The sequence below is a fragment of the Apteryx rowi genome, unplaced genomic scaffold (genome assembly GCF_003343035.1).
Source record: "Apteryx rowi isolate R43461 unplaced genomic scaffold, aptRow1 scaffold_57, whole genome shotgun sequence".
NCBI classification, from domain to species: domain Eukaryota; kingdom Metazoa; phylum Chordata; class Aves; order Apterygiformes; family Apterygidae; genus Apteryx; species Apteryx rowi.
The window spans coordinates 95,163-106,790 of record NW_020450838.1 but is presented as its reverse complement, the minus strand read 5'-3'; the positions used below and the strand labels follow the sequence as shown (position 1 = coordinate 106,790).

The 11,628-nt window shown below is 48.6% G+C and overlaps 1 protein-coding gene across 2 annotated transcripts in view; it reads right to left on the bottom strand.

Moving 5' to 3' along the window:
- The window catches only part of ITGB5 (integrin subunit beta 5), an 80,594-nt gene that overhangs the window by 3,218 nt on the left and 65,748 nt on the right, over positions 1-11,628 (bottom strand). For both annotated transcript variants that reach the window (XM_026082220.1, XM_026082221.1), the window contains 2 exons: positions 5,930-6,152; positions 5,083-5,186 (listed from right to left, as the gene is read on the bottom strand). In XM_026082220.1, coding sequence (XP_025938005.1) covers positions 5,083-5,186; positions 5,930-6,152 — 327 coding nt within the window. The remainder of the gene's footprint in view (positions 1-5,082; positions 5,187-5,929; positions 6,153-11,628) is intronic.

The following is an 11,628-nucleotide window of genomic DNA, read 5'->3' as shown; positions in this document are numbered from 1 at the left end:
GAGAACTAACACAAGTGCCCAAGAGGAGCTTTGAAGTGCTCTCTGCAAGCTGAGCCGTGCTTTCCACGGATGCCAGGGAACGGAGAAATACGGACCAAAAAGAGACCTTGGAAATTAGCACAGCATGACAAAGAGGCGTGTGAAAACCCGTGTGGCTGGCGCTGCGGCACGCGCCGCGGGGCACGGCCGAAGCGGGCGCTGGAGCGCGCGGAGACCCGGCTCTCCCGCCCTGCAGCCGCTGCCGGCTGCCTCCCCGCTGCAGGAGGCGGCCTGAGGCGGCGGGGCCAGCAGGAGCGCGCACCGGGTATTTTAGCCACCTGAGGGGACAGCAATGCCACCTCCTCCTCTCCACAAGTTAAGCTGAGCTATGCAGCCAGCATGGCGCTTGCGGCCTAAACGTGAGACACCGAGTGCTCTGCTGGCCTGGGCTGGGTGYGAAAAACTGCCAAGTCCCTCCGGAAGGCTCAGCAACAAAAAAAAGCTCAGGATTTGCTGGCCGAGCATGCTGAGGCGGGTAACTGGTCCTCCGGACCCATCACCAGCGATGCCTGAAGGAAGCGTTTTAGTAGCCCCTTTCTAAGCTCAGCCGCTCCTACGGCACTGAGCAGACAGGGATGCTGATGCAGGCAAAGCCTGGTACAGGACAAGTAATAATTAAGAGTAGTGTCCAGACTTACTTTTCAAGAAAACTTTTCACTTAACAGAAGATGCAGGGCAAAGAGAAGCGATCTCATACACAATATACACTTTTCCTTCACACAAGTCTACTTTGGAAATAAATGCCACTTTCTTCTTAATTTGCTAAACTGCTTGAAGTCTGAAAGCTAAAGAAAAGTGATGGGCACTGATTCGTTCTCTGAGGAGAGCCATGAATGTAAGACAAATGGGGACATTATCAGAAGCACAGTCCATCTCCGGCTCGCATTCCAGCTGAGCTGAACTGCTTCAGCTCCGGAAATAGCTAAGAAGTTTATTTTTAAAGGATGAGCTAGAAGAGGAAAAAGGGGGAGGGGGAGGGAAGGAAATAGGAGAAAGGGAGGAGTTAGTGGAAGGAGAGGATGTGGAGATGGGGGAGTTGCAAGAAAGGAGACTACTTGATTTCCATAGAAATATAGGTGCTGCTTGCTTGTCTGTTTTTTTAACATAACATTAGCACCCAGCAGATGCTTTTGCTGCTCTGATCACTAAAAGGTGCTTCCGTAGCAAGGCTGTTGCACAATTGTGATAATGTGATAATTTGAGGTTTGCTGCTAGAGTTATAACTTCAGTGATGATTTCAGCAAAGTTGCTTCCTTACACGGACACAGCACCTGGGCACTCTTTTACAGTGAAGGGAGATGGTAGGAAACAGATGGGGCAGCATCTTAAGGCATGCCAAGCAGTTCTGCAAGAGCACAGCTCTTCATGGCCTGCGTTTGTGGACTGGGATTTTCAAATAAGAGTAAGAGATTTGAGCACCCAGGTCCTATTGGCTGACAAAGAAGTGACCTTGGTTTCGGCACCTGGAAACTGCTTCCCACAGCTTTTCTTGTCAGTCGTATCWGCGCATGTCCATCACGTTGAAAAATGATTGCATTAATGACCGCTGCTATTTCAGCCCCTTATCTCTCTCCCTTCTGTTTGTCTTTCCTCTCCATGTCTTTGCCCTGCCTTCATTCGGAAGACGAATACCCTCCATTTCAACAGCGCTGAGCCCAGCTGCCACGGCACCTCTGACAAGTACTGGCAGGACTCCTGGTGCGGACAAACCTCAGCTGTTCCTACCTCATGCTCGTAAAACCTGCTCTGTCTGCACCAGTGGTATCGAAGGCAGGGCTGGAGAACTGCCGATTGCTCTTACAAAGCAAAGTACTAATTTTGATTTAAACAGACAAAACTGCCACATTTCTTGCCCAACACTCTCCTGTACTTTTCAGCAGTGAATCTTAGTTCCTCCAAGCCCAACTACTTTCAATCCCATACTTTCACCATTATTCTGCTAATATATATGGTGATTAAAAGCTCAATCGTAATGATTTCCGTGGGCGTTCACTAGCTTTCCGAGATCACACATCCCCAGAGAGGGGAGTGATGGACCACTGAACTTTCAGGCCCTGCGAAACGTGTGCTCTGGGCAGGCTCAGGCCAGCACTGGACTTGTCACACTACTTTCATGTTAAAGGACACTCTCYGGAGCCATCAAGACTGGAAATTTAATATTGCAAAAGTGAAGGAAATCCTGCAGAATATAATGCAAGTCATACAAACCTCCCAAAAGGCATAGCGCTGGCTCACGAGCCCAACGTCGGATGCCTCTGCTTCATAAAGCTTTGAAGCACTGGCTGCTTCATACCCAGAGCCAAAACGGAGCTTGGGAACTTCCAGGACATGTTCCTTGTAGCGTGATACTTAAAAGGTTCCCTGGGACAGCACAGACCTAAGTGTCCTGGCTATAGGTGGCAAATATCTATATCAAAAAATGTTCTGCTTTGCAGCAGGAATTTTTAACATATGTTACATAATATAAGAATGCTTTGGCTGAGTCYGCCTGTGAAGAAGCCTGCAGTCCCTGAGCAGTTTCTCTAGGAACATTTTGTTTTAGCTCTGTCTTTAGCAGCCYTGATCTTCAAGATGCTGAGTGCTCTGAGCTCCCAAAAGCTCAGCACTTCCCAGAACCTGACTGCAGTAGTTCAAAAGAAGAATAAGCATAACTCCCCCAAAAGTCTTAAACCAGAAATTTGGCTGTGTTTTTCTCTGAAAGCAATGGGGGAGCTGGCAAACCACAGGCCAGCCTAACCTCCCAGGGTGCAGGCAGCACAAAGCTGGCTTTGCCATGGTGCAATACCCAGGAGTGAGAGTTGAGCTCTAATCCCCAGTATTTGCTGGCTTCTAACACACACAGGCCAGCCCAGTCATCAGAAAGGAGCTTCCTGTGGTTTGGAAGTATATAAAATGGTCTTCTAACCGCCTGCAGTGAGCTGAAACAGGTTCACTCACCGGCAAACTGCAGGGGGGGATGGAAGGAACAAGAATGAGCCTCCCAAAGCAGAAGGTAGAAAATCCCATTGGTCATTTAATTTAAAAGTTAGACATGGCAGATGAGAAGAGTCAATAGGAAAAACATTACCTGCAAGCAGCTTGGGAGGAAGGGAGAGAAAGGACATGCAATGTATAGCATTCCTACCTCTATGAACTATGGGAAAAAAGGAGGAAAAAAAAATGTCAAATGTGGATGATATTATAAATGACATCATAGTTCATCCTTGCTTGATCCAAACACACCCACCTCTCTATCCCTCCCTGCAAGGTGTATTGTTGAGGCTAGGGGCAGGATTGGGATTAGAGCTGTCACAGTTTGGTCCCCTCTACTCCTTCAAACAGCACACAGGGACTCCCCAAATGAAGCTTGGGAGGAAGGAGGAGAAAGAGGTGTCATCTGCTGGGGCATGCACACGTGTGATGACCTCTAGAAGAGGACACAAAAGTCAGGAGAGGAGCTTGCCGAGGATGATTTTCAACAGTCAATACAACCAAAGCCAAACTCATCATCTCCAAAACAGTTTTGCTTTCTATTAAAAGCTTACTTCTTCCAAGAAGCCTAGATGYATTCTCAGAAAGTTTGGAGAGCACGTTTTTATGGAGATGTTTTGCACTTTTGCACTCTCTCATGGTTTGTCTAACCTTTCCTTTCATCTGCTCTCATGCCATTCTCTTTGCTCCTTGCACAGGCAATTGCCCCAGGACAGGGGCACAATGCATTGCCACTGGGTTAAGAGGAGCRGACTTGGATGTTCAGTGCAGCAGGTGAGAAAATCTTGTGACTGAGCCTGGACATACTCCATGCAGCTGTAGTGCTGCAAAGGATCCAGGCCATTGCTTAGAAGCCTCCAAATAACTTCTTCAAACATAGTATGATCTAGCCAGCTGCCTCATTTTCTCTTGCCTGGAAAGGCGTGCTGAAAGTCACAATAAGGATCTAGGTTATAATGGGTCTAGCCTGGTCTCACAGCCTCAGCTTGCTTAAATGGAGAGATGCTGGTTTATGCCAGCTAACGAATCTGGCCCATCTTTCCTCAGTTATATTCTCCATATCTCAGCCATGCAGGCAAGCAAATATCTTAGCAATATGACGCCTCTTAGGGAAAGTCCTTTTAGAAGTTGAGTATTTTTTCAGTATGGGAGATTCCTCTGATTGTAAGCTCCTCAAAGCAGTGGTCTTGATAATCTAGAGAGGCCATTTATATATGCAAATGTTTCTGAGGTCACTCCCTCCCCACCCAGGGAGGTCTCGTGCTGTCACAGTGAGAGATTTCTTTGCAACGTGGTCCAGCCTGGTCTGTGAGGAGAGCTAAGGGGTGTCACTTAACTGCAGCAGTTTCCTCCTCACTAGATGGTTGCAAGGATCTCCAGGTCACCACCCTGGAAGCTGATTTCATACTGCCCTCCTCTTTATAAACTTCATTATATCTAGCTCTCAAACAAAGGGAAATTCACACCTCTGGAGGAAGGTAAAAGTGCAGGCTCTTGGCAGACAAGGAAGCAGCATGTAGCAGGACATGAAATTTTAACCACTAAGATGTTAATTCAGAAAATTAAAGTCACAGCTGCTTTCAAGCGGAACATCAACAGCAAATGCACATCCAGGACTTTCATATGAATATCCTTACAATAGAGGGAATAGGTTGTCTTACATCTATAACAAACCAGCATGTCCAATTAATAAGAATAATTATTCCTTCTAAATGACCTCATTAAACAAGACTGATGAGTTTCCTTCTAAAAGGGAACAAGGTCGCTGTAYTACCATCATGTACCACTGCTTGGATCCAGAATTTAACATGCAATTTAAAATCAAATTATTTTTACTCAGCATTGAAACTGCAGTTAATATGGAATTAATAACATAAAGCAAGAGAGAATTGCTAACATGAACATTCAAATTAATACAGATCACAGGCTGGAGACAGGCTCACCTACTATGCTTTCTAAATACAGGGTGCTACCTGAGGCTTTCTTTAAAAATACATCTYGATGTGGTTAAGACACGCTCAGTGCAGCAGTCACTGGTTACTGCCTTCTGCAGTTCTGCTGCTGCRTACTTACTGAGAACATCCACGGGCGTGATGATCTCATCCTTGCAGTGTTTTTGGCAGGTTTGGTTATCAGCCAGTCTTCCTGAGTTAAACAGCTTGCATTCAATGCAGTCCCTTCAAAAAGATACACAGAGGGAAAGATTTAGCATTTATCAGAAACCACATGAACTCTCAAGCCTGCCACCTACACCATTTCTGAAAGGGAATCTTGATGTGTTAGTTGTGTGTTTGTTGCACATTTGCACCACAAATGAGAGAGAAACGTTATGGCCAACCATCTCCAACTCAAGGATGACTTTATTTTGGGGGAGGATTCAATGAAGCTGCACRTCAGATAWTGCAATATTCATGCTGCTTCAGATYRAGGTGGACAGCATRGATTGCTTTCTGCCAGTCTTGAGCTGACGTCCAGGAGACCTCTGTCGCTGTGGARYAGGAGTCATCCCCTGATCCACAGCTCAGAGCTCTCTGGGCCCAGAAATGTGCAACTCAGGGTGCAGCAGAACTTGGGTTGCCCTCCTTTCCTACAGAATGGGAGAGTACTGGAAATGAGGTGGGACATGAACCATCACGAGGACTTGGGCAGCAACGCTTGCTGCTTTGTGGTGTGCACACAGTGCCTGCAACACAGCCAAATACATGATGGTATGCCTGTGGCAGGCCAGTCCCTCAAGCAATCGCTTTTCTTGGGATACTTTCAGGCTGCAGGGGAGCCTAGYAAGGGCCCACACTGTGGCAGGCTTGCAGGGGGCTAACCACCCCAGTTTAATGGAGTTGGAGTAGCTGAAAAGGGTTCAAGGAACCAGAGTTTCCCTTCCTACCAGTGACAAGTCCCTCCTGAAAACTGCCGTGAGTACCTTTTAGTGCTACAGACACCTGGACAGGTGGGACATTTCTCACACATCTCTCCAAAAGCCCCAGGTTCGGTGCACTGACATTTCCCACAGACACAGTTGCCTCTGCCGCTGCACATCTGACCGTCATTGGAAACACAGCTGTCGGTCTCGGTGGAGCAGTTGCAGTTGTCCCCGATGTAACCAGCATGGCACTTGCACTCCCCGCAGTGACATTCCCCGTGGCCTGAAAGACAGAGCGGTGAGAAAGGCATCGGGCAACAGCCTGCACCGAAGGTGCTGGGCAGCGATGCAACTGCCTCTGCTCGCTGTAGCTCCATCGTCCTGCTGCGCATGGAGTACTGCAAAACGACCTGTTTTAAGTGAGGAATCATTGTTTGCTATTATAAAGTCCTACCCTGGCCCAACTATGATTGGCTGGCAGAGACTGCACGCTCCAGCCGGGATATCAGCATTTGKCTGAAATATGTTAACCTCTGATTTTCCTCTCTCCAGATGATGGTTCCCTAGTATTCGCCTCATTTCAGTGTGCCGTTCTGCACCCTTCTGGTTTGCACTGATTCAGTGCTTAACTCTAACAAGCAAACACTTACAGCAGCTCCTGAGAGCATATTTCAGTAGCACGTTGTTATGAGACGTTCTTAACCACAGAGCAAATATTCAGTACATCTGCTTCCTCGTGCGCAGCGCTATGTAAGTAAGTCAGCTGTGCAGAGCGCTACAGTTTACACCTCTGCAGAACACAGCCAGCGTCTCTGCYGCTCGGGGCAACTTCATAAACACTGCCGCAGGTTCACTCGTGTGCCAACACAAAGGCTCGGCTAAGCCAGGAGGCAGTTATGCCCGGGTTAGTACCATAATTTCCACTGTTGCTGGGGCAGCAAAAATATTCAGTCAATTTAAAGTTGTGAACAGCTAAAGAAGAAATTTGATTGTTCCTTCAGCATTTAGGTTCAYTCTTTGCTCCAGGCTGGTAAAGTGACCAGCTTTACCACTTTGTTTCATGGCTAATAAAGGATGCATTTGTTAATGTAGCTGAGCAGGCTCTGCAAACAGCCTCAGAATAGCAATGCACATCCACTCTCCCTGTTTACCACAAAAGGAAATAGAGAAAAAACTGCCCTGACACTCATTTAAAACAGAAGGGACAGAGAACGGGCAACACAGCAGCTGATCTTTTGATTCTCTACACCCACCGAATGCTGACGAAGGGTCTACAGCAACAGCTTTTGAAATACTGCTTCTCAGACCAGATGGGTATGTCTCAGAGACACAGCATTCGGCAGACAAATACTTCAGGGCTCCCAAGGACTGTGGCGGCATCGATGCGATCGTACTACTCACTGCATGTAGCCAGCCTGAGCTGGACAGGAGACAGAACGACCAGACTGTGGTCAGTTTTCTACTACGTCTTATTATGGCATCAGATTTTCCTAGCAGAGCCGCTGTGTCAATAAATGGAGCAGCTGAAGCCAGGCTTCCTGCCTAGCCTCCTCCGGTCCACATCGCTCAGCAAAGCGCTGTCTTCCTCTGTGCTTCCCTGCCCACTGCAGCCCCCGAGCTTTGAAGATTACTGATTACTGCTGGGCCCTCAAATGCTGTAAAAGAGGGGGCTCTTGACAGTGCTTYCGTGTTTACTGGGCTGGCTGGTGTTTCATAAAAATCATTCTCTCCTTTCTCTATCTAGATAGGGAAAAATTAAGATGGGAATGGAATAGTGCTTCCTTGYCATGTGAACGTGCTGTGAAAGTAAACACACCAGACTGTGTGGTGGTCTGGGTATGGTGCTGSGAGCCACATCACTTACCAAGACAGACAGATTCATTCAGGCTATTACAAACAAACAAATCCTCCACAGTCCCACTTCAGGGAATTGGGACTATCATATGTGAGAGACTAACAGCAAAGCTCAGAGCATGYAAGAGATGCATGTGTCCTCCTGCACACAGTTGCAACATGTTCCAGTGGGGACTGGGGGCCTCACGTCACCTGCCTGGTTTGAACCTAGGGCTGGGCAGCAAAAAGGCTACCAGGCTGACTATTCCATAAGGTCCTTCCTACCCTGCTTCTCTATCAGTTTTACTTAAGAAGTACTTCCAAGTYGGTGTAATAAAAATTAAAAAAAATCAACATGCACTATCTCCTGTGTCCACGTGAGACCTCTGCATCCCAACCAGCACCGTTAAGGTTCCCAGGTCCAGCTGAACCTTCTCCAGGGAGCGTCTCAGGGCAGGTCACAGCACCTCAGCCCCCAAGCAGTGCAGGTGGTTTGGCTATGAGCCCGGCAGGTTTGTAACTAAGCACTCCAATAGCTACAGATGAATGAAGAAACCRATTCAGTAAGGGTACTCCTCTACCGAAGTGTCCCCTTGCAGCTGTGGGGTTTAGTGACAGTCTAAAAAAGCCAACAGGCCTAGAGGCTTTCAATTACTGTAAATGCAGTGGCTGGCTGCCGAGCATCTGGTTTCAGAAAGGCATCAATCAGCTCCCTGGAAATAATGCTCGAATTCTTCCTCGGTTAGTCCCTAGGAGAAGGGATGCTTTTGAACACGTAGTTTATAGRGCTGAACAGTTTGTATACAAGGCTCATCGGCAACCTAATTACAGCTCAGCTTTCCCACTGGAAACAGCCTCAAGTTCCTCAGACAAGATAAATTATATACATGTTCCTTTCATCGACACAAAACCTCTGATATCTCTGGCTCTCTCGTAGCTTCAAGACTACCACAGAGGCTGTGGATTGTCAAGCTATATCCCTTGCCAAAAGTCATGGGAACACCTTCTGTTTTACTAAGCATCCCATTTGTCCCAGCACATCACAAGATGCCCTCCTACAGCCTCTTTTGTGTTCCCACCRTTTGCTTTGGATCCAGCTTGCAAACTCAAACAGTACGAGACAGAGGAGGTTATGCTTACAAGATCGCTAAAGGTGACCTCCCTCCTTGCCTACATCTGATGTAGATTAAAAATCAGTCCCTGTTTGCTTGCACAATGGCAATGTTGTTGCCCTTACCCCAGACAGTGCCCTCACAAATATACACGCAGGCTTGCTTTGCACTGCCCCTATAAAACTCYAGTTTTGGGCCTCTGCACTACAGCGAAGGCATCTGCGCTCTCTGCTGCTCGGAGTGCAGCTATCCCACGCACGCATCTGCTTCACAAGCAAATGGAGCGAGGTGCATGGCATTTACTCATAATTTATTCGTGTGATCTGGCTCTCGCACACAGCTGGTTTGGTGCCTCCATGGCAATGCAAGTGTCCAAATCAGCTGTAAATCAAAGGCATAGGTCATGGTTTTCTTMAATGGGCACTATTTCAACGAATGCATTGCAACTGGCATTGTGCCTCCATGTATATGGCATTTAGCAAGTGCGCTAACGCTTGAATTGGAGCTCTGAGGGCCAAGGGGATCAAGCTGATATTGCATTCACACCACCTCTGGGGTCAGGCCTTGAGCGTGAGCCAATTCCCCCTCTTCTGGGGCACTGCACGAGGGCAGAGGGAGAGCACTCATTTTGATCCCCCTGGGACACCAGAAAACCCAGCACAAAATACGAATCCACTGGAAATCCATCTCTGGAAGTTTTACTGCTCATGAAATGGTTCAGTTTTTAAAGCAGTTGGTGCCAGGCCAGTGTACTAGGCTAGAAAGTTTGCGCATCCGTTCCAGCCACTGGCACGCTGGGGCTTGGAGGAGAGAGCTTGGAACAACTGCCCCAGGGAAGGGAAACAACAATTTCCAAATAATGCACACTATTAAAACATTGTGATTGGAAAATTTAAAAAACACCGTCTTAAACCAAATGGTTTTGTTTACTAAGGAAAGGATGAAGAAAAAGCTGTTATATATGAAGGTGTATAGAAGTGGGGTGAAATTTAAAAACATGCCCAAATGTGTACTCTGCCTCGGCCAAACTGGCTATACAGGCAATAAGCCACTGGCTGAAGCTCATCAGAGGAGACACGCCAAGAGTGGGAATTTCCATGTTGAACTTTAGTGGCAATTCAGCAAGGATGTTACAAACCTTACCGCCTACATCGTCTTGAAAGAGCGGCCATTCTTGCAAGTACACTGAGCTCCATTTCTGGCGCTCTCAATCCGTCTTCTGCGCAGCCTGAAGACTGGAGAAACGTGCCTGAATGGGATATACTTATTTCTCATATGGGCATTAGAAGAGTTGACCCACTTCTCATTGCCAACCTGGAACACCAGAGATGGGAATTCACACTGTCCCCTTGTTCAGGACACCGTTGCTGACATAACATGACAAGAGCCCCCAGGTAATTCGGCTTGCCAGTCACAGCGAATCTTTAGATGACTGTGACCTAGAGTTGAAGTTTGCAGCATGGAGAGTGCTGCACAGTATTTGTATTTCACAGCAAAACGCACTGCAAGTCTTACCTACCCTACCGACACTCATAAAGCTGATGTTGTCGAGCAGTCTTTACGGTAGGTGAGATTATGCCTGTGGGAATCCTTCCGCTACTACGCCAATGAGGAACTGAGGCGTGCCCCAGTCTTGCATCCAAGATGAGAACGTAACCTCGGGGTGACAGGGGAGGGTGTATTTCAAGACACCTCTACACCAATAAAAGTCTCACGGAGCAGGGTAATAGCATGGATTATAATCCCTCCTTCCCCAACCATTTGGTTTGGCATGGTCTCTGTTAAAGCTGGCGCACAAAGCCAAAAGACATTAATTATGTTCTCCAAATATAACAAGATATGTTTTCTTCTGTTCCCATCCTTGAAATGAAATGGTCTGAGATGCTTGAAGGATCCAGATGAAATTGGGAAATGAAATGCTCCCTCTGAATTCGATAACATACTTTCCAGCCAACTCTCGATCACTGGGGGTGGGATAACACAAAACACATGTAAGGGAGGCTACGGAAACACGCAGGGAGGGCGTAGCACAGAAAAGTGATGCTTCTGGGTGCGGAGGGCAGAAGTCACCAAACTAGATTTCGGCCTCTGTTGCCTTGGAGGGGCTTCCCACATCGGAGCCGGGGCAGCCAGCGGGGTGGGAGCCACAGGGCACACCACCGCAGCTTCAGCTTCACGGCACTCGCTCCAGAAGCGCCCCGAGGAGGCCAGCCCGACGGCCAGGACGGCCCGTCCGCGGCTCCCCTCCGCTCGGGAATGCAGCCCCATCTGGCTCCATGCGGCCGTGCCCTGCGCTGTCATGTCGCGCTGTCACTCCAGCGCTTTTGGCAGACGTCCGTCTGTCCTCGTTTCACCCCAGCCGCCTCTGCCTCTCCCCCGCCTGCACCCGCCTGAGCGTCCTGGTGGAGCTGCCCCTCGCGAACGGGAGCTCGGGCTTACCGGGACGCCCCGAGAGGCAGCCGGCGCTCAGGCGGGATCGTGCTGCCGGCTCCGAGGCTGGGCAGCCTGCTCTGCGGGAAAGCCTCTTTGCTTCCAGCGAGCCCTTCATCCGCCTTTAAGAACTGCGCTGACCGTTATTGCCCCAAGAGGGCTGAAATGCAAGTCACACGCTCCGTCGCGCTTCCTTACAAATCAGAGATATCCTGTCTCCAGGATCCACTCCAACCCTGGCAGAGGGAAGCGGCCGCGTGCGGACCTGCCTTAGCCRACACGCAGCCTCCCCGTCGCTGCTCTGCCTGAGACCGCGGCGAGCACAAGGGGCAGAAGGCAAATACTAAATGCCACATGTGAACGGCAGAGCATCGCGATCCGTTG